Source organism: Astyanax mexicanus, chromosome 15, assembly GCF_023375975.1.
Source record: "Astyanax mexicanus isolate ESR-SI-001 chromosome 15, AstMex3_surface, whole genome shotgun sequence".
Classification (NCBI taxonomy): Eukaryota; Metazoa; Chordata; class Actinopteri; order Characiformes; family Acestrorhamphidae; genus Astyanax; species Astyanax mexicanus.
Window position 1 is genome coordinate 38,232,771 of NC_064422.1, and position 24,485 is coordinate 38,257,255.

Below are 24,485 nucleotides of genomic sequence, written 5' to 3' on the forward strand. Positions count from 1 at the left end.
TGGTTTCAGTGCCGATTTATTATCAAATATTAAATACAGTGGAAAACATGTCACAGACTGAGAGCTAAATAGCACTGATTACACAGCAGCAGTTCAGTATAATGTGACGTGAGAGAAGAGAAGAGGTGGATGTTTTCTGGGTTTGTCCCACAAAACCATAACATTGATTTCTTCAGGATTTCTGTAGAGCTTCATGGTTCAGTGTAGGAGAATTTTATCTGTTCAGACAGCTGCTTTCAATGGGTCTAAAGCCGTGAATGTTTTTAGATGCTGCTGCTAACGATTGATTTGAATGTAGAACCAAATATGTGCACAATGTCTTAGAGCCACATGCTTGTCTCTCTCTCTCTCTCTCTTTCTCTCTTTCTATCCAGCATGCTGTTTTAATTTAGACTGTTTGAAAGCACATCTCTGCTGAATCCCAGTCACTGTGCTTCTCTCTCTCTCTCTCTCTCTCTCTCTGACCCTGCTGTCGCCAGCAGCATCACTGAAGACCACGACTCAAGAGCTAATTTACACAGATATACGAACTGATTCTGCTGGCATTACCACAGTAATGAATTGCACCGGATGGGCATGGTTTTACAATGCATTGCGTGGAGGAAGTCTTTTTTCCTTCTCCTTTTAATCTCCACAGATTCTTGAAAGAGAAGGAGACAGCAGCCTCATTAAAATTTGACATTCACAACAGAATCGGTTTCATTATAATGAATGCGTTGCAGCACATCCATGATGTGTTCATCACTTTAAATATCATTCCTCAGGCAAGCCTCTTAGGTCTGTGATAATGCTGGCCTGGGGTCCAGACAGTGCACAACTGACCCCACTTTACATTTCAGCACATTGAAACCTGCAGCTGACAGACTGCAGCTGACTTTTATTCTAGCTTGATCAAATCAGAGGTAATCCGTCAAAGGCCAGTTCCTTCATCGTACCCCTTCAAAATGTCATACAATGAAGAGTACATCTATTTTAAATTAATGAAAGACATTTATATATTACAATCTAAAGACAATTCAATAGTAATTCAATATATATATTATTCACAATAACATTTCTTAAGATTCAGCCCCACATTTTTTTTTTTCTGACTTTAGACTGATGTTACCAGATAAACCTTACTGTCTATATTACGATCCTACAAGCACAACAAAAATATATATTTTGTTGTCTGAAGAGATTTTTGCTGGAAAAAGAACCTGAACCAGAGTACTAAATATTGAATATCAGAGGGCCAGAGTACTCTGCATCTGTCCAGGCAGTAAAAGGTACATTCTTCTGAACTAACATGCAATATTAAAAACAATCAATCAATCAGTGTTTCGTTTATCTTGCGAATAGCACGTACAGGGAAAAAAGAAAAGGTGTCTGAATCGATCTAAGTGTTCAAGTACAGATTACACAAAGCAAGAAAAAAGAGAAAGAGAAATGCACATTCAAGCAACATAACACACATGGCACATTCATCATTAGAAGGACTTTGTGAGGACTACTCCTTGAAGCTGGATATGGCGCCTGAACGGTATGAATAGAGTAAGCAAAGCTGTAGTAGGTAAAGCTGGGTTTGTAGTGATTATTATAGATGGGTTTCCCATTTACAAACATTACAGGGTGCATGCACAGCCAGGGGGCATAAGTGCTTTGATACCTTAGCCAGTCACAAGACTGTACTGTTGGTCAACTGCTGCAATCATGACTCAGAGTTGGATATGCAGAGTTAATTAGACTCAAATCATTTACGTATTATGCCTAAAACGAAAGTAATTTGAATTGAATCAATTTGAATTGATTCAAATTGAATCTACTTTAGACTTTTTAGACTACACTTTATGCTCAAGTGAGTACAATTTATTTGTATTTAGTCTTCTTTGTATTTAAGTATTTAAAATATACATTTGATATATTTGAAAAATTAGATGGACAAAGAATGCTAATGCTATAGAGTGAACAGTATGCTACTCCTGACCACAGATGGTTTTCAGATATGTCCAAGATGCCAGCAATCTGTGATGTCAAAAATCCCTCCGGGATACTAAACATTTGTATCCTTCTCTGTGTTTGTTGTAGTTTACTGCACAACAGTTTAATGTCATTGTTGCTCTCCATTGTGCTTTCTGAGTGCTACTCTCTGTTGCCCCTGGTTGTGCACACATATCTGTTATAATGTTCCCTTGAAACCCATCTATAGTGATTCCCAGCCTCGAGAAACAGAAATTAAATCGGTTCAATCCGAGCCCTGATTTTAGATACAGTATGAGTTCCTAATCAGCCAGCTTTTAAAAGTTTCAATAGATATATTTGTTTCTATTACAGATGAGTTCAGAGGTAGGAGATGTGTATGTACTAAGTTGGCTTTGGATGGACAGTAACATAATTATTCTGGGCTGTAACTGAGGCAGCTTTATGCAATTGTTTGTGTGGTTCTGACAGTTATGCGTTAAATACGTTAAATGTAATTGAATAGGAAAGCATCCCTAGTAATATTAATGATGAGTAGGTTAGACCAGTGTTTGTTCTTTAGCACAGCACTGCCACGTTCTGTGTAAATGTACAAGCAAAGAAAACATGACACATAATTAGGACAAAACCTGTCTCTGTCCCTGTCCCCGTCCCTCTACATTCCCCTCCCATAGAGTTACTGCACTGCTCACTTTGCTTGCTTAGCCCACTTTGCTAAGCTCTTTAGTATAGGTTTCAGATGCAGATGCAGTGAGTGATTTCTGATGCTGTGCGTTTAACAGCAGTAAAAAGAAGTCCTCAACCTGTCCACAAAGGACCAGTGCTGGGTTTTATATTTATTTTATAATATTATGAACAAATTATACTAGGATACATTAATCAGGTTGTTTCTTTTTTAAAAACGTACATGTCCAAATTAAATTGCGTATCGTTCTATTCTGTTGTCCACCTGATCAGATTCATATGTTCAGAAACATTGTGATACAATTTATCCAAATTGCTAGTTGTCTATGCATGGTTTCATGCCATATTTTGCTACTTTCCACTTCAAATAAAACATTATTTCATATGAAATATATGACAAATTACCTGTTCAGCCTTCATTGGAAAAAAGAGCTTCTCAACCAAGCAAGAGTTAAAATGAATTCATACTGATATTTCAACAGATGGTCTTTGTGGAGGACAGGCAATAACAATGACTGTGAGTGTTTTCTACCAGATGTACCCTCCATCGTCAGTCTCTCCGGGCTCAGCCTCCTCCTCTTCCTCAGCCTCCTCTCCATTCTCCTCTGTCTCCTTCTCCTCTTCATCCTCCCATCCCACGCCACTGCCAAAGTCCCCAGAGTAGCCCACTAACTCATCTGTGACAGAAAGTAGAGAACCATTAAAATACAGAGTGCATTTCGTGTGTAGTGTTCTACAAAATACAAAACAGCCATAACAAGTCAAAACACACTTTATTTAGTCTACAGCACTTATTTCCAAAACTTATCTAGCTTGTGGCGTGTATGTTTTGTAGCACACTTCAACGTTGCTGAGTTTTACATCTCAAGACTGCCTCAGCAGACATTAAGGGTTTTTATTTGCCAGCATATGAGCCTTTATTCCATTATCAGTAGTCATATGACACCTTTGTCTGTTTCTTTCTGGTTGGTGGACTATTCTCAGTCCAGCAGTGACATTGTGGTGTTTAAAAACTCCAGCAGCACTGCTGTGTCTGATCATACACACTAACAACCATCATGCCAGTGTCACTGCAGTGCTGAAGATGACCCATCGCCTAAATAATAGCTGCTCTGTGGTGATTTTCTCTCCTGTGGGGCCTGACCATTGAAGAACAGGATGAAAGGAGGATAATAATGTATGTAGAGAAATAGATACAGAACTACAGTCTGTAACAAAGCAATCCAGACTGTTCTCATACAGAGTTCCCCAATGGTGGAACAAACTACCTTCTACTACCAGATCAGGAGAATCTCTCACTGTCTTTAATAAACTCCTGAAGACAGAGCTCTTCAAAGAGCACTTACTCTCTTAACACCTCTAACACACTACCTACTTCTAACCTCATTTCCTTCTTCCCCTCCTTCACTCCTCTATCCCATTATTTCCCTTCGACCTCCTTTAAGCCCTATCTAAAGATGTTTTACCTTTAAACTTCTATTACTTTTGTACTTCACTATTGTAAGTCGCTTTGGACAAAAGCGTCTGCCAAATGTAATGAAATGTAATGTAATGTAATTATATCTAATCATGTTATAATTATAGAAGTATTCTACGCCTATATTCTAAAATAAGAAAATAAGAAGGAAAAAACGTTTTAAATATTCAATGAAAATGATTAAACCTTGTATAAATACATTATGATACCCACACATCATACCTTAACTTGTGTGCAATTTAAGTGGAAAGAAGCCAGTGTCTTATATTTTATCTTCTGTATTGAGTTCCTTATTTGTCACGTCACAGTTCATTGCAGTTTATTACTAGTGGAAGACTTTAAACCCTCAACTGTGAGTAAGAGCCAAATCAATGCACTGCCTTAAAATAAAGAACCAGGTTTATCCTACTACAGTTTTATTGGCGCTATTAGCAGCCTACTGTACCTCTAGACTACTGAACTAGAAAATGATGTGGCTGCACCTGGAATTGTCTGACTCTTAATGTACCACTTGCCTTAAAGGTCTAGACCATGAACTATATTTTTCCTTAAAAGATGATTTGGGTTAACACTTTGACTATTCACTATTAACTACAGCTTATACAGTGTTGTACACTTTGATTTTAACTTCTTTTCTTTTTTTTGACATTTTAAGAGAATTTTGTCCCATGTGACCAAGTAATTATAAAATACAATATATGGCATTTTATATTGCATAATTTATTTATGCTGTATATGTTACAGTAGCTTGCTTACAGTAAATGTCATCACAGTAACTGTTTTTTATAAGAATATATATTGCCACAGGAACAATTACAGTAAATTATAGTATTGTCATTTTAAGACCATTCTACACCACTGATGAAATTATATTAAAGCACAATAATACAATTACACCCTTTTAAATTATATAAAAAAGACATAATAATTAGAATGTTAAATATTTTAAATCAGGGGTTCTTAACCTAGGGGGTCGTGACTCACACGTACACTTACGCTTGCTCTCCAGCACCTAGCGGCATAGGAAAAATACTGGACAAAATTTGTAACGAATAAATCTATCAAATAAATAAAATGTGACCTTATTATGACAAACCCATAATAAAAATATGCACAGTTAAAAAAAAGTTTAAGAATACCTGTTCTAAAAAAATAAAACATAAAAAAAAACACTGATTCTAAACAAAATCTGCATAGCGGATCATTTACGTCAATGAACTTAATGGATGATTAAAGAAAAGGTAAAAAAAATGACTGAGAATGAGTCAATTTATTGTACAATACGTCAATAATGTAATTATTATGACAGGCCCAACACAAACACACACACACAGAGAAAAACTATATCACAGGTGACACTCACCGCAGTCAGGGTTGCCGTGAACGCGGGATCCAGTGACCTCATTGCCATGTGGGTCAACACACCAGCATTCTGCTCTGCTCTGATCACACTGCAGCTTCCTGTAGTATCCATCCTCGTCACAGCTGGGGATGTACATACCTACAACGCACACACACACACACACATACACGAACACAGGAACACACACTTGTTAAATATTGATAAGCTTCCTATTGTTGTTGAGCAGTCACAGCATATCAGACAAAGACACAAGCATAAACACACACACACACAGACACACACACACACACACTACATTAATATGACACTCTGTTTTGCTGCTGCACAGTGATGTCAGGGGAATGCAGTCTGAGTGGCACTTTAAAGATGTGAGATAAGAAAGCTTATCAGCAGACAGGGAGAGAGCCTATTTATTGGACAATGATGGCCAAGCAGCTCGTGGACCGCTCCATGAAACGAAAGCTTCTAGCTAATGGCATCCTGCCATCTCTCTGTTCACTGGCATATGCAGAAAATAACAGATTTCTTTCTTCATATCCACAGGGAGAGAATCTTTAATGCACTGCACTACTGACAAAAAAAAACAGATTAACTGCTAATTATTTTAAAGTTAATTTATTTTCTGATCAGCTCTGTTTCATCATTAGAGCAGATCTTCATAGAGAAATTTAACAGAACAGACTAGATTACAACACAATAGAACATAATGGATTTGGACAGACTAGAGTCATGACCTTTTAAGTGCAATTGCAAACAATATAATGTGTCAAGGATGTCATAGTGTTTGAATCTCAACAATGGATAATTTAGTTATTTCACATTTCATATCTTCTCCAAATGTATGCTGTGAATGAGTGAACTAGACCAGCGTTTCTCAACCTTTTTTCTATCACGACACCCTTTAAAAGTATGCAAAATGTCAAGGCACCCTAGTTTACAATGTATTATAAACATATACTCTGCATTATTTATTAGAGGGAGGTAAACGGGATGGGGGGGGGGGGGGGGTGCTGGCGTAATACTTCAGGTGAGTCGAGGGGTGTTGCTGGCGGAAAAAAAAATTTCAGGTGAGATACTCTGCTACACTCACTGCTGAACTACCACTGGATGAAGAAGTTAATGGCTCCGCTTCAGAGTTATCTGAATCTGCAGTCTTCTTTTTAAAAAACGTTCCATGCTAGCTTAAGTGCTTCACACAACTCTCGCAGTGCATCGCGTGGGGGGGAAAACTTTACAGTGTGTCCCAATTTAGGGGCCGCATCCTTCGGAGGCTGTATTCAAAGGCAGATTGCGTCACAGCTGCGCAGTAATACACCGCCTATCTCTGTGGGTCGCATCCTTCACAGTATGCTGCCTGTGAATTGGGACACAGCCCGAAACGTGCTGACTCTCGAAAGGAAATATGCACGTGAGGTGCAATATTTTGACGGCACCCCCGATGAAGCAAAACGGCACCCCGGGGTGATGCGGCACCCTGGTTGAGAAACACTGAACTAGACTATTGTTGACTATACACTACAATAGCAAAGGAAAGAGTGGAAAAACAGATTTATACAAGAATAAATAACAACATAACAGAATAGTCACATCGCAGGATGCAGGAGGTAACCACATGGCCTCCACATGGCTGGGCACGTGTTGTAAATGCAGTCGCTGACCGTCTGTTGAAAGTTGTGCACCTCAGTTCAGCACAGTTTTGCTGAAATTTCAGATATTTCCAGTCACAGCCAAAATCACGCTTTCATCCCAGAAAAATGCTCTTATTTACATTTTAAAAGACCATTTAATTGCACAATTAGATCTCGTGACACAAGGTCTGATAAAGTCACAGGTCCTGCATTGTTTAATATCGCTATATTTATAATTAAAAGAAAACATTGCAATGTCATTTTTTTTCCAATATCATGCAGCCCTAGTTCTCTCCCCCTTTCCTACTTGCTACTTTGGTTTAGACTTAAATGTTCAAAAGTCCAGACCAAACAAGGCTGGTGTGAAAACACCCTCAGAGAGATACTACACTAGACTAGACTAGAATAAGACAGATTACCCCACCAACCTTTGCAAAGTCAGAAAGCTATACAAAATGATCTCATTATAACACAACTGTGTTTTATTAAAATAGAATAAAACAAACTACAATATACTAGTATAGAATAAGACAGACTTGACTAAAGTATACTAAAATAAAAAAAACACTTGACTAGAACTTAAAATATATTAAGACAGACTAGACTATACAACACCAAAATAGAATAAGCAGAGTAGACAAAAATATATAATAGAATACAATATTACAGGCAAAAATAGACTATAACATAAAATAATATTACACTAGACTAGACATTAGAGTAAAAAATAATAGAACACAGGCAAGAGTAGTCTAGATTATTTTAAAAAAGAACAGACTAAGACATGTTAGCCCATAAAGGGCTAAAACACAATATGATAGAATGCAATAAGACACACTAGACTAGACTGTAGTATGTCTTGACTAGACTAGAACAGACCAGAATATGAGAAAATGAAATACAATAAGACAAAATAGGCTAGACTAGATGAGAGTAGATCCAGCCAAGATAAGAACAGGTCAGAAACAAATAACGGCATGAACAGTGTAAGAAAAACTAGTCTAGACTAGAATATAACAGAATAGGACAAAATAAAATATAACAGCATAAAACAGACTAGCCTACACTAGACTAAAATAGAATAAAATGTATGTTGGGTGTGTATGGAGACATGCGCAATTTCTCAGATGTCTGTAGTCTACAGTGACTGACAGCACTAACAAACCAACGACAGCTCAGTGACTGATGTACTGTTCCCGCCTCCCAGGAGGGCTGCTGTCATACAAAACAGTCACTCAGTATTACAGCTCAACCCTGCTGCCTAACAAACCCACCGAGAGAGAGAGAGAGAGAGAGAGAGAGAGAGAGAGAGAGAGAGAGAGGGAGGGAGTAAGAGAGAAAGCGGGAGGGAGAGGATGTAATATGAGAGAAAGAACCAAGCAAGACAGAGAGAAAAACAGAGAGAGACAGATACACAGAGAGAAAGAGAGAGAGATAGAGGAAATAGGCTGACAGGTAATCCTGCTCTCCTGGTGTTTTAGCTTCAGCTTTTATACAGAGAACTGAAGCATCCATCTGTTAGGTGTGAATCCACTGTCCTCTGTCAATATACACACCTACACACACTAGTACTCATGTAGAAACACACACACACAACCTGCCTTTGGGAAATGTTAAATTGAGAGGAGTCTAATCCCCTGCCTGTGTGTGTGTGTTTGTGTATTTTTGTGTGTGTGTGTGTATTTGTGTGTGTGTTGGCGTGTCTGTCTGTCTCTACAGCCAGCTCGTCCTGTAATCCCGGTCTAATTAGCAGTTAATCCCAAACAGGGGTTCATAATCTGTATAATCAAGCCTTTACAGTGCCCCCGGTTGCTCCACACCAGGAATTACACAATTACATAACGCATGCATGTCACTCTGCACACACACACACACACACACACACACACACACACACACACATTTATAACTGAAGGTGTACCTGGCTTCTTCTTAGAGGACTCCTGTACCTGGATCCTCTCAATCTCAGACAGACAGGGAGGCTCTGCAGGTCACAAGACAGTGCTCATTTATAAAACAGTGCATATTCAAAATGTCTGTCAGAAGAATCAGTACATTATTACATCATTACAGCACTATCAGGACAACCATTACATCAGAACAAGGGATGCATAATACATCAGAGTTTTAATTATAAATAATGTATCTGCTAATAATCTATCACACTGCATTAAACTATAATGGTATCTTATTACCATAATGTTAAATATACAAAATCTTCAGTTAGACCAGAAAATAAACCAGATTAGTACAGAATAAGACAAACTAGACTATACTAAGATATACTAATATAAAATAAAATAGAAAAGAACTAGACAGACTACACTATATATTAATATGTTAATTTCCTTTCAGAAAATGTCTAGTTTCTATCAAACAACCTTCCAAAATAAAGTTTATTATCTTCAGTTTATTCATCAAATTCTCACTGGATTTTTCTGTTTTACCTTAAATGTTGTGGTAGTTCTACATGATGCCCCATTTAAGGTGAAATTGAAATCTTTATAAGCTTCAATAGTTCAATCATAATTTTGTTAATATATGTGACCTGTATTGATTGGTATTGGACAGGAAAACAAATTAGATACATAGCTGATCCAGGACAAAATACAGGAAAAAGACTTAAATGTGATCTGAATAGATTGAATTTGACATTTCCACACAGGGAAATTGAAATTTTCTATTTCTGAGTAGAAAACTTTAACTGGAACACTACTACAGGTCATATTTCCTACTCTTAAACTGGGGAGAGCCTCACCAACTGTGAGAATCAAAATCCTAGAGGGTTTTTGTTTATTATCAAGTTTATTATCACTTATATCCTATTAGTGTCCCATTAAACCAGTCATACCCACAGTACTACCCAACGTCCTTTGACTGTTGACATTTTGTCATGATGATGAAACTCACTCTCCCTCCAGAAGCAGAGACACCACTCAGCCGTGGAGACCTTGCCATCTCTGTACGAGTCGCAGGAGTTGAAGAAGGGTCTGATGCACACCTCATACTTCTCCAAGTTAATAGCTGCCAGCTCTGAGTGGTCCAGGTACAAATCATTACTGGTGTCCAGCTTAGTGAACATCCAGCCAATAGAATCCTTACAGCCAGCCACCAAGTTCCTCTCAAACACTGCAGGTGGAGAAGGAAATAGTGTAGAATGAAATAACAGCTTAGAGTGACTGTGTAAATGTGTGCTTATGTGGTAGAATGTGAGTGTTTCTGAACCTGAAGCTGTTCCAGATCCCTGTCTACCAGAATTATTCGTTTTAGCATTGCCATGGAGAAGCTGGAACCAATCCCTCAGTCTGTCCCCCAAATCAGCCAAGTCTTGACCTGTACAGCTTTCTGTAGAGAGAAGGGGGTGGGTATGGAGTAGAGGTTATAGTGAGGTCATCCTTAACAACATACAATAGCTGGGGCAACATAACCTTTAGAAAAGCGGAAATAATGTACAGAATTTTGTCAATTTGTGACAATTGGCCATTTCATTGTAGCATGATACACTACCTGGCCAAAAAAAGATTTAGAGTAAGTAAATGATCTGGGGTTGATGCTGCAGTTGGTCTGCAGGTTTAGCAACAGTATGTGCTGAAAGAATGAGGTCAGCTGACTACCTGAATATACTGAATATAGACCAGGTTATTCCATCAATGGATTTTTTTTCTTCCCTGACGGCACGGCCATATTCCAAGATGACAATGCCAGGATTCATGGTGCTGGAATTGTGAAAGAGTTCAGGGTTCAGGGAGCATGAGATCATCATTTTCACACATGGATTGAGAGAGAGTTCACCACAGAGTCCAGACCTTAACCTCATTGAGAATATTTGGGATGTGATGGAGAAGGCTTTGCGCAGCGGTCAGACTCTACCATCATCAATGCTGCTGCAAGATCTTGGTGAAAATTAATGCAACACTGGATTGAAATAAATCTTGTATCATTGCAGAAGCAAAGGATAGGCAGTGTAAATTGGACACTTCACTTGTTAGGGATATCATCAGTGCTTAAAGAACTCTGACCCAACTGTTTTCTGACTCTGCTATACAAAGACAACAATAACAGCTTGTGTGTCCTTCACAGACCAATATATGGTTGACACTATTTTCTGTAATAGATACATATAGATGCTATCTCACGCATCACTAGGAAGATGTGAATATTTAGCCAATCAGTGGATCCCTATGTAATCAGGTCCTCCCCTCTAACAATGCACTTGAATAAAATGATTTGCTTTAAAAAAGAAAGAATTCAAACAGGACAGTGAGATTAATAAACACAAACAGTTTGCGGGGATATAATAATATATTTATTTTAATAAAAAAACTGTTGGGTGATTTTCTTTATTATTAATGTAATACAGGAATATGAAAAATGCCTCACTGAACAACTGGGATTATACAGAGTGCCCTTTACTCTTCTCTCCCACTTACTTACCTTACTACAAGACACCTAGCAGTAAGATTGCTGTGAATGTTTATAATCTGATCAGCAACATTTAACCCAAACATAAAGACCTGACACCTAACAGTAAGATTGCTGTGGCTGTTTATGATCCGATCAGCAAAATTTAACCCAACATACAAATCTGATACTTGACAGCAAAGCTGTAGTGTATTATGATCCGATTAGCAACATTTACCCCAAGCATAAAGATCTGACACCTAACAGTAAGGTTGCTGCAGCTGTTTATGATCTGATCAGCAACATTTAACCCAAATCTGAAGATCTGACACCTAACAGTGGATGTTTATGGTCCGATCAGTAACATTCAACCCAAACACAAAGATCTGATACTCGACAGCTAGGCTGTTGTTGATGTTTATGATCTGATCAGCAACATTTAACACAACATAAATATCTTAAACCCAACAGCTAGGTTTCTGTGTCTGTTTATGATCCGATCAGCAACGTTTGACCCAAACATGAAGAACCAACACCCAACAGCCACGTTACTGTGGACGTTTATGATCCGATCAGCAACATTTGACCCAAACATGTAGAACCGACACCCAACAGCCACGTTACTGTGGACGTTTATGATCCGATCAGCAACATTTAACCCAAATATGAAGATCTGACACCTAACAGCTAAGTTGCCTCAGCATTTATGATATAATTAGCAACATTTGACACAAACACAAAACATATAACCTTCCCTTCATCCACACACTAATCATCCACTACATGCAAGCTCTTCACAGATGTTATCAGGTATGCACCTCTCTATGACTCGTGTTTTGCTGTTTCTGTGATTTTTTAATATATCTTTTGAATACCTTATGTACTATAATTTTTATGTTCTTTTTAATACTTGTCCACAGTCCATGTATGTGTCCAATCTGTTCAGTATGTTACACGTTATTAATGTGTGATTTCACACAGAAAAAATCCTCATGTGTGTAACATGCTTGGTAGAATAAGGTAACTGTGATTCACTCTTGCAGTCAATACAGATAAGCTAATCTCTAGAATGGGCCAACGTTGATCTAAAGGCCATTCAGTAGAAAAGGGTCACAGAGGTCATGAAGCATATTATCATTGTACACAGTACGCGAGTGTATCACCCACCATGTAGTTTCTCCCTTTCATTGAGTCAAACCAAGGTGAAGACTGACCTCTGGGTCCACTGCTCATCTCATCCAATTTATATGTCTGACTTTTTTTGACACTGCAACAGAACCTTTTACAATTGTTGGCGCGACAAGCCAGTTAATACACAGGCTGTGTCGACTGCCGCAATAAAAACTTTAATCTGAGACACAGATGCTGCCCATTGTACTAGGCTGAATGTGATACCAAAGTGATGAATTCAATTTCACTTCGCACTTTCCAGAGTCAGGTTGGAAGGTTGGTAATGAAGGTACTGTTAAAAAATAAAGGTTCTTAAATAATTACCCTTTTAAATATGTGGATCTGTTTATATTATGTGGAGATTATTTATACTTTACATACTACAATGTTTCTTCACACTCTTCTAATTTACAAAAAATAGTTTTTCAAAGAACAATCCATGAAGCAACCTAGACCTGGTTCTTAAACCAAATTAATTGATTAGTCAATTACACTGCCTGAGTAAAGTGTCTTATATTATCTTATTACAGTATTAGTTTCTGTCCCATGACATGTGGCATGTCAGTGTATAGTAGTGTAAAGTGTATATGAAACGTTAAAAAGCAAAAACAGATTTAGTTGTATTCTTTAAGCATAACTTCATCTGTGAATAAAACTAGAAATACATGAATTTCTTTATATTGTTCAGCAGTTTAATATAGAAAACCATATGGCTAAAAAATGTTAAGTGTCACTTTGTTTCTGTGACTGTCACAGAAAAAGGTAGATAATAATAGATACTAACAAAATTATCCTGTAACATTCTTTAATAAATGTAATTTATTAAGCTTTATCAAATTATTTTCTTCACACTGTTGGCTCTAAGACTGAGATGTGAGAGTAGTAGTAGTAGTAGTAAGGTTGTGTGGGAGCTGAGTGACCCACCTGGTTTGGGAGCAGGCACTGTCTCTGTCTCGGGCTTCGGCACAGCCTCACTAACACACGGACACGGTCCTGCACACTTCACCGTCAGCTCCTTACCACTCAAACAAGCCTGCTGCTCCAGCTTACACTGCAGATACACAGAGAGAGAAATAGAGGATCAGAGAGAGAAAAAGACAGAGAGAGAGAGACGGAGGACGAGATAGAGAAATGGAGGAGATGTGGAGGATGAAAAAAAGAGATGGAGGATGAGAGCGAGACAGAAACATAGACAGAGATATGGAGTATATGTGAGAGAGAGAGAAAGAAAAAAAAGAGATAGAGAAAAGGATATGGAGGATGAGAGAGAAACAGCATGAGAAACAGAGAGATGGAGAATGAAAGAGAGAGTGAAATAAATGATGAGAGAGAAGAGAGAAGGATAGAGGGAGAGAGAGATTAAAGATGAAAGAAAGATGGAGGATGAAAGACAGATTTAGGATGAGAGAGAGACAGAAACAGAGATATGCAGTATATGTGTGTGAGAACGAGAAAGAGAGAGAGAAGGATATGGAGGATGAGAAAGATTGAGCATGAGAAACAGAGAGATGGAGAATGAGAGAGAGAAAGTTGGAGGATAAGAGAGTAAGAGAGAGATGGAGAAAGAAAGAGAAATATATATATATAGAGTATAAAGGAGAGAGGTGGAGGATGAGAGAGAGACAGAAACAGAAATAAAGGTATGCAAGATGTGTGTGTATGTGTGTGTGAGAGATAAAGAGAGAAAAGGATTTGGAGAACGAGGGAGAAAGATCATGAGCATGAGAGAGAGAGATGTAGGATGAGAGAGTGATGGATGATAGAGCCAGAGAGAGAGAGAGAGAGCAAGAGATGTAGGATGAGAGTGTGAAAGAGATGAAGGATAAGAGAGTAATAGAGAGATGGAGAAAGCAAGAGAAAGATATGGAGAATAAAGGAGAGAGGTGGAGGATGAGAGAGATACAGAAACAGAAATAAAGGTATGTAAGATGTGTATGTGTGTGTGAGAGATAAAGAGAGAAAAGAATTTGGAGAACGAGGGAGAAAGGTCATGAGCATGAGAGACAGAGAGATGTAGGATGAGAGAGTGATGGATGATAGAGCAAGAGAGAGAGAGAGAGGAAGAGATGTAGGATGAGAGTGTGAGAGAGAGATGGAGGATAAGAGAGAGTAAGAGAGAGAAGACAAGGGAGTGAAAAAAGACAGCACAGCTCTTTACAGAACTATCTCATTCACACTCTCTATCCTTTCCATACAAACACACATCCACACACTCAGGTTATTAAAACCTGCAATATTACAACAATAAGCAAATATACTTAAATATGTTCATATGATGTGTGATCATATTATGAAGGTGTGTGTATGGAATGGAATGCAGCCTGATTTTAAACTACAGAGCAGGGCTGAGTGAGCTGTATTGCACTTGTGTGTGTGTGTGTGTGTGTGTATGTGCTGGAATGCACATGCATTAGAGTGTGTGTGTGTGGGAGAGAGAGAGAGGGAGAGAGAGATGGAGGGAGAACATTGCTGTTGCTGAATGCAGTAGTTTGATTAATGGTCTTCGCTGATTTGAGTGGCGTATCGTTCGCCTGCTGCCGGCTTTATTGATTTATGTATCGTTTTTAATTTTGACCTTGTGCACAAGAGGCGCAGAGAAAACGACTGCTCGCTCCACACACACCCTCCCTCTCTCTCTCTCCATCCCTCACTCTGTCCCTCTAATGCCTTGCTCTTTTTCATTTTTTCCACTCTCTCCTTCTCTCTCTCTATCTCTTGCTGGCTCCCTCCTTGCAACTGTGGTCACCCCTATAAATATTTGATTTGGTTTCAGGTTGTGAGCGATGAGGGAATCAGAGGTGTGTCTAAGCCAGTTTGTGTGCGTGTGCATCTCTCTATCTGTGTGCATTTGTGTGTGGGTGTGTGTGTGCGTGTGTGTACCTGTGAAGCATAGTTATGTCCATCAGATCCACACACAGGGTCGGCTGCGGACAGTTGGCACGGTTTACAGCTCACGTGAGGCTTGAGTCCTGGCTGTCTGAGTCTATAGAGAACACAATACAACAAAGCAGTGTTAGCACATCATGACAATAAATGTATTTAGAATGGTATAGACACCAAATATGCATTAGTAGAAGCACAAATACTTATATTAAACCCACGATCATGGTCATACTGTGTTTGGTCTATTTAGCAGAAGCCCTCAAACAGTGTTATTAAAGCATTGTCCTATTAATATGGACACCCAGAGCACACACTGACACTGCAGGCAAAGAGCTGCTGATTTTAAACTGCAGTTAATTCCTTGTTCAACAGCATGTAGCTACAAAAATGACCCATAATCCATTTGCAAATTCTGCCTCATTCAGTCTCCTTGGTGCTGCGGTTGGCTGAAGCTTTGATTGTGCAATCAGAGTGTATCAGTCTCTGTCAGCACAGCCACAACTCGCCCATTCACTGAGTCGAGTCTGCAGTTAATGGTGCTGAGAGAGAACCTAAGGATATCACACACACACACACACACACTAATTTTCTCTCGCATTCACTCTCTCACACAAACACACACACACAGTCACAGAGGAGAAATAAATGCCCATTGCCGCAGATATAGACTCTGCAGGCAATGATGTTTTGGGCCATTAGTTTTGCCGATTACGTCGTAGCTCTTTAGGGCTGTTTCTCAGATAAATGGAGAATGTGGGATAAACTCAAACCCTAACTAAACTAAAAAACACACACACTTAAACACACAGTCATCTCTTATGTGTGGACAGATACAGAAAACACATCCATAAGTGGCTGGGTGATACAGCGATATTTATCATTATCATGAGACTTTCATTCCAATATGTCACAATACTGTATGCAGTAACTTTTGTGGGAATTTCATTGGTCATGACCAGCAACTCAGTAAGACACTAAAAAATGACATGCTTTAAAACAGAGCCAGCATCAATAAACATGGATAATTTTACTTTTAGTTAGCAGAATAATAAGTCAATTGAAATTTTATGTATTATGAAAATTATGCCCCATCATCAACTCTAAATGCACTCATTATAAAAGCTATCTGAAATCCTGACTTAAATAAATTACAGATCAGTTTAACCCCTAGTTTAGGGTTTCACTCTGAAGCCTCCTTGTTTGGTGTACACTGTCACACAGACAATACATGGTACAGTTTCACCTATGAATAAAGAGTATTTACAGTATTTACTCTGGAAAAAAATAAGAGACCACTTAAAAATGATGGATTTCTTAGATTTTATCAAATTGAAAAGCTCTGGAATATAATGTAGAGGAAGATGGATGATCACAAGCCATCAAACCAAGCTGAACAGCTTGTAGTTTTGCACAAAGAGTGGCATAAAGTTATCCAAAAGAAGTGTGTAAGACTGGTGGAGAACATGCCAAGATGCATGAAAACTGTAATTAAAAAACAGGATTAACTTGTTTTCTTTGCATTATTTGAGGTCTAAAAGCTCTGCTTTTTTTGTAATTTCAGCCATTTCTCATTTTCTGCAAATAAATGCTCTAAATGACAATATTGTGTTGTCTGTAGTTTATAGAATAAAACAATAATGTTCATTTTACTAGAACATATACCTATAAATAGCAAAATCAGAAAAACTGATTCAGAAACTGATGTGGTCTCTTAATTTTTACAGTGCACAAGCATCATTAATATAATCGTAAATATAATGCAGACCTAATTTCACAAGCACAAGTTTGATTTATGAGTCTCATCTCCTTTACTCACTCTCAGAACCCCATCATTCCCTATTGAAGGATGCATACATGCTTGAAATGCATTTTTTTTTTTTTTATTCTTTATTACTCACTATTCAGTTAGCAGTGAAATTACTGAAAATAAACAAGTATTTTACAGACATTATGACCTTTTTCTATTGTATTTTATCTCATGAAATTCAGCGTAAATCAGAAAAGAACTGTATGTCAGTGCCATTGAACACATGCAAGGTTAACACACAACAGACTGTACCAACTATTAAAAACACAGTACTTAAACTGTAACTCACACAACTGTCCTTTTTAAAGTGTATGAAAAATGGTAGGGTTAAGTTACACCTATGCCTATAAAGGTGATTGTTTGCTGATTTTTTTTTAAAAACATGCATCATAATTACATTATAACACTGTGTCACATCTGCAACACATCATTAATCATTCATCATTGTAGGCCAGCATGCAGTGTCCCGTGACTTGCCTGTGATCCAGTTTCTTGCGATTGATGCACATGGCCCGCTGGTAGCCCTGGGCCACACACACTTTGTGTCGGCTGCATTTCACCTTCTGACACGGGTCCTTGGTCGTGTCCACACCTGCGGGGCAGCAGAAATATAATTGAACTATTATTAACTCTCCCCTTTACGCTGTGTTGTTCTCAAACCACAGTTCAGAGGTAAATACAGGCAGTCAGGTGTGATTCTTTTCTTTGTGCCCTTCTTACTGATTCTATTAAAAGTGAAAAGGCCCTTTTAAAACGAGTCAATGCAAAAAAAAAATTAAAAAAATTTAAACAAATATTCTAGGGTTTTACTTGACATCATAATATATATACATGTCATTTTGAGGACAGAATCTGAAAACTATAGATAATTCTGCAGTTCTTAGCATAGAGTAGTTACCAACTAACAAATTATGAGCCATTGGCCAGGAAAAACTCAACTTTTAACTTTCAATTGTGTTTTGGGGGCACTGTGTCCTGGAGGGTGCTCTGTTTGGTTAGCTAGAATGTTAGCTTAGCAAGGCTTAGCTACCCAGCTAACAAATTAGTGCCCATTTCACCAGTATAAAACTTAAATCTGCATCAACTTCCAGCTTTTACCAAAATGTGTGAATTCTCTGCAGGTGGGAACTGGTTAGCTGTGTAGCTAAGCTAATTAAATTCTAATACAACAAGCTATTTAAACAAACAAAAAAAATGATATACAATATGTAATTTTATGTGTATTTTTTCTACATGTGGAATAAGTGCTAATGTTTTAGTTAGATAACTGGTGGTTATGTTGATTTGTGCTGCCTTGTCAGTAAACACAGACTGCATAAGGAAACAGAGAAAAAAACAGAATTATCATTGTGGACCAAACAAATGAGTCTGAAGACAGTGGAAGAACACAACACTATTCTAGAGTTTCACATGACATCATAATATGTAAACTTGTCATTTTGAGTTCGGAAACTAGGAACTATAGATAATTCTATAGTTCTTAGCATAGCTTAGTCACCAACAAATTATGAGCCATTGCACCAGTAAAAACTTATCTATTTCAACTTCCTTCTTTCAATTGTGTTTTGGGGGCACTGTGCCCTGCACGGTGCTCTGTTTGGCTAGCTAGAGTATTAGCTTAGCATAGCTTAGCTACCCAGCTAACAAATTAGTGCCCATTTCACCAGTATAAAACTTAAATCTGCATCAACTTCCAGCTTTTACCAAAATGTGTGAATTATCTGTAGGTGTAATGTGGGCTAACTGGTTAGCTGTGTAGCTAAGCTAATTAAATTCTAATACAACAAGCTATTTAAACAAAAAAAAACTGATATACAATATGTAAGTTTTATGTGTATTTTTTCTACAGGTGGAATGAGTGCTACTGTTTTAGTTACATAGCTGGTGGTTATGTTGATTGGTTATGACTGCATAATAAAACAGAGAAAAAAACAGAATTATCATGGAAACACATGAAAACATTAAAATCTCTGGGTCTGTGCATGCACATAACCGCTAGGTTATGTGTAAACATGACTGACTATAAAAATGCAGAAGAGCTAAAACACTTGGCAATTATGTGTATTACATGTCCCTTTATACAGCTAGATAAACAAAAAAACAATGAGCTATTGCTAACCAAGACTCATGCATATGCCAACAAAATTCCAATAAAACAATGAGGTTGAAAGCTTAATCTTTATCTTTCTCTCTCTGTCTAGATTTTCCTCTTTCCCTGTCTCTCTCACTCTCTCTCATTTCTCATTATGTCTTTCTTTGTCTTTCTCAAGATTCAAAGAAGCTTTACTGGCATGACAGTAATAACAAGAATATTACCAGAGAATTACAACAATAAACAATCAACACCAACAAAATTACATTAAAACAATGAGGTTAAAGAGAGCAGAAAAAAGGGAGCATAAAACAGCCGATGAGCAGAGAAACTGAAATAATTTATATTTATGACAGCCATTATGTGAAAATGCACCAGAATAACTGTAAAGGTTCTACTTTGTTCAAAATCATATCAGTGTTTCACGTCAAAACATTTTTACTCTGTGTAAAAGGGTTTTAGTCTGCTGCTCCAAACGTCTGCAGCCGAGCAGAACAATTTTCATGACAACGCTGAAAAGAAACACTGGTTGTGGAGGGCACCAATAAAAAGTTATGGGGATATGATGCACTAAATAAGAGGCATACATCAGTTTTATAGCTCCAGCGAGAAGCTTTATTTTTATCTATGAAACGCAAGGACCTTAAATCTTGTCTTTACTTATCTCAGCTTAGACTGAATATGAATTATTCAAGACAAGCTGAGTCAAAAATGAAAAAAAATAAAAGAACTGAGAGAGGGAACATGCTGGAAGCGAAGCTTCGTTAGAGAAAAAAGCCATCTGTTCCAAATGTCTGATAGCAGACCAGATAAACAAACATCCTGAAGCCCAGCACACACTCTGATTAAATAAAGACTCTGTATAGTCTTCACGCGCCCTCAGAAAACAGGCTTCACACACTCTGTGGAGCTTCATCTTTATCTCTCCTTCTCTCTCTGTCTAGATTTCTCTTTTTCTCTCAGTCTCTCTTGCTCCCTTTTTTCTCTCTCATCTTTCCCAAGATTCAAGAGTCAAAGAAGCTTTACTGGCATGACTGTAATGACAACAATATTGCTGAAGCATCACAACAAAAACTGCAATCAAGATTTACCGATAACTGGCAATCAGTCTTAGGATTTTTGTACTATTCTCTTTGCAGAATTGTTTTAATTCAGCCATATTGGAGGGTTTTCCAGTATGGCTTGTATAAGGTCATGCCACAGCATCTCAATCACACTTTGACTAGGCCACTTCAAAACCTTCATTTTGTTTTTTTAAATCATTCAGAGGTGGACTTGTTTGTGAGCTTTGGGTCTTTGTCCTGCTGCAGTACCCAAGTACACCTTAGCTTGAGGTCACAAACAAAGGGCTGGAAATTCTCCTTCAGGATTGTCTGATAAACAGCAGAATTCCTGGTTCCATCTATAACAGCAAGTTGTCCAGCAGCCCCAGACCATGACACTACCACCACCATGTTTTACATTCAGTATGATGTTCTTTTTCTGAAATTATGTGTTATGCCAGATGTAACAGGACACACATCTTCCACAAATCTCCACTTTTGTCATGCCAGTCCAAAGAACATTTACCTAAAGTTCTGGAGATCATCCAGATGTTTGTTTGTAAATGTAAAATAGGCCTTTCTGTTCTTTTTGGTCAGCAGTGTTTTTTATCTTGGAACTCTACCATGGAGACCATATTCGACCAGTCTCTTTCTTATTATTGACTCATTAACACTGACCTGAACTGAGGCAAGTAAGACCTGCAGTTCTTTAAATGTTGTTCTGGGTTGTTTTGTGACCTCCTGGATGAGTTGTTCGTGCCCTTTCAGAGTAACTTTGGTAGTAACTTTGGTATTTGTGAATAATTTCTTTCACAGTGGTCCGCTGAAGTCTCAAAGCTTTAGAAATGATTTGTAGACTGATAGATGATCAATGATCTTTTAGCTGCTTCATGTTGTAAGACAGGTTCTATTTAAGTAATTTCTTTATACTACAGGTCTGGTTGGGGTTGGTGAAATTGAACTCTTTTTCACAAAGAGCTAGATTGGTTTGGATAGTTTTTTTTCCCTTAATAAATAAAATCATAATTTAAAAAGTGTTTTTCATATTTACTCAGGTTATATTTTTCTGACATTAAAGTTAAAATAATCTGAAAAACGTAGGTATGACAAAAATGCAAAAACAAAAGAAATCTGTAAGGGTTAAAATACTTTTTCACACCACTTTTTCACATCATATATATCTATATATATGCGCTCTCTCTCTGTTTTTGTCTCTCTCTTCCAGGTTTTCTTACCCACAAAACAAAAAATAAAACAATCCCCTTCAGTGAGTTAACTGAGACTCAAAGGCAGAGTGTTCTTCTGCTCGTCAGAAAAGACGAGCTTTCACCGCTCGCGTCACTCACGTCATGAGCTTCCTCACGGAGAAGTTTCAGCAGTGCACTGGCTGAGAAGAGACAAAATTTAATTTTTAGAATGTTTTTTGAAAAAAAGAAAGCAACCAAGCCACAGCAACTATGATTCATCCGCTAGTCTGATGCTGAGGTTTTATATGAAAAACCACTGGTGACTCGGTGAAAACGGAATACGTGCCTTTTCTTTTAGGGCTTTTTCCCCAGATTACTTTTTTCCATAACTCTCTCTATCCTGTCACTCTGTGGATGTAATAGTTCTTAGCCAGATCACACTGCTACAGCATGTGACTCAATCCACTAGGGCACAACATGCTTATTATTCATACTGACAGCTATCTCAAATGGTTAAATCTTCTAACCAGTGCGCAGGGAGTTACTGCTTCTAATCACCATTAGCTGGATCCAAATGCAAATGCATACTGTATCAAAAAACCTTAATGCAATAACAGAATTTACTACATTCTAAATTAGGGGTAGGAAAAATGATTGATATTGTAATATACAGATATGTTTACAGTACATTATCAATATGTGGCATCAAATATAGATTTTTTTTCAACGTGATGTCATGTGACCGAGAAAGCCAAAAAAACTCACTGGTCCTCCTGTTTTTTTCAATTGCAGTCCGGATGCAAGAATTTTATCACTGAGTAGAAGTGTGAAATATTTTTCACAGACATCCCCCTGAGAAACTAATCCCGTCCTGATAGGGCTTAAGAGTGCCATGGCCTCCATGCTTTTTTTTTTTTTTTTACTGGTCTTAAAGCTCTGAGAAGGACTGTGGTGTAAGACAGCGGTTCCAGCAGTTTCCACAGCCTTGTCCTGCACTAACCTTCACTTTGCTTGGATGTGCATGTAAATTTGGACAAATGATTTTTGCAGACTCACTGCAATAAAAAATAGTATGTGAATTAAGTTACAGCACACCTTATTTAAGCATTACAGGGCGTTAGGGTATTGCTTACATTTTCCCTAAGAGTTATTTAATAATTTACAATGAAAATTCATATATTCTGAAAGCAGAGAGCGTACTAAGCTGTAAACACCCAGTGGCACTTTGCATTTGGTCGACTGAAAACACAGACAAAATGGTGCATAATTGTTCTTAGTGATGTATATACCCATGCATGTATGTGTTTGGTTAATTCCTGAATATCTGTTTTTAATGTTTATAATTACGTGCAGACTAGGGCTGGCCCGAATAGCGTTTTTTGAGCTCCGGATATTCGGCACTGATTCGAAGCGAATATTTGAATATTCGTTTTTTTTAAAAAAGAGGTAAAAAAAAAAAAAAAAAAGCAAATCACGGCCCCTTTAATCCACTGAAAAATGTTCAATTTGCTCTGACCGACGAGACATATTCACCCCGGATTTTTGGTGTTTTTATCCCGGATTTTTGTGTTTTCACCCCATATTTTTTCTGTGTTTTTAGCCCAGATTTCTTTGTGTTTTCATCCCGGAATTTCTGCTGCCCTACACCGCGGCTTATCCGCTGCGTAAGCAGGCTAGGAGGCTGCTGCTGCACAGTTTCTCCGCTGCGCAAGCCAGCCCAGTAAATTGCTGTTTGTGTTTTCACACTTAGGCTATTTGCTTAAAAAAACAAACAAAAAAAAAAACGTTTGTTCAGGAAGTATTTTATATTCTTAAACATTGTTGATTATATTAGAGGACAGTCATTGTAAACTGTACTTGGTCTATTTCGGTTAAAGGATTGTGCAGGGCATATTACTGATTTTGTATTTTTGCACTTGGGCTATAAGCTCAATATTAAATATTTCGTTTGTTTAGAAATTATTTTATATTTTTAAACCATGTTAAATTATATTAGAGTAGAGGAAAGTCATTGTTAATGACGTTATTGTACTTGGTCTATTTCGGTTTAAGGATTGTGCAGGGCATAGCCGTATTACTGATTTTGTATTTTTGCACTTGGGCTATAAGCTCAATATTAAATATTTAGTTTGCTTAGAAATTATTTTATATTTTTAAACCATTTTAAATTATATTAGATAAGAGGAAATTCGTTCAGACATCATTTTTGTAGGCCAGGCTTTTGTAACCGATTTAGCCCCTACTGTTGCCACATTACCCCTTACGTTTTATTATATAAATCAGTTTCGAAGAGCCTGCATTTTTTTATCATGTATAATAGAGGTCTGCACGAGACTGGTTTTTAAACCCACTCTTCCACGCTCCCGCGTTTCTGTCTCGTTACCGCGCCGCAAAAAAATTGCTTCTTTTAATCCCGCGCCCGCCCGCCACATACACATTTCTGCCGCTCCCGCCCCACGTTCCTAATATAAATTAAATAAACTACATTTAATGCTTCAAATTTACTTATATATTTATTAAAACAGCAGCGCTGAATAGTGTGGTCCCGTTCCTTACCCCAGTCCAAACACCATCGGTGTGTGCGTGTGTGTGTCGGTCCATCCTGCGCATTGAGAGTTTTCTTTAGGTTTTTTTTTTTTACAATTATTACAGTTTTCTTAACTATTTATTAATTTGCTCCCGCATCGTCTGGATTAAACTCCCGTTCCAGCCAATAACAGTTCAGTTCTGTCCCGCGCGCAAGATATTCTGACGGGACCCGCGAGAACAGAAGTGGTTAGAGTGAGGTGGA

General features: G+C 37.9%; 1 protein-coding gene across 1 annotated transcript in view; it reads right to left on the reverse strand.

Moving 5' to 3' along the window:
• LOC103022871 (SPARC (osteonectin), cwcv and kazal like domains proteoglycan 2) overlaps positions 1-24,485 on the reverse strand; it is a 69,163-nt gene continuing 44,678 nt past the window's right edge. The window contains exons 3-10 of the mRNA XM_007250128.4: positions 17,850-17,964; positions 15,563-15,665; positions 13,607-13,733; positions 10,337-10,456; positions 10,022-10,240; positions 9,033-9,095; positions 5,484-5,621; positions 1-3,320 (exon numbers count right to left, since the gene is read on the reverse strand). Of these exons, the coding sequence (XP_007250190.2) occupies positions 3,172-3,320; positions 5,484-5,621; positions 9,033-9,095; positions 10,022-10,240; positions 10,337-10,456; positions 13,607-13,733; positions 15,563-15,665; positions 17,850-17,964 (1,034 nt within the window). The 3' untranslated portion in view covers positions 1-3,171. The remainder of the gene's footprint in view (positions 3,321-5,483; positions 5,622-9,032; positions 9,096-10,021; positions 10,241-10,336; positions 10,457-13,606; positions 13,734-15,562; positions 15,666-17,849; positions 17,965-24,485) is intronic.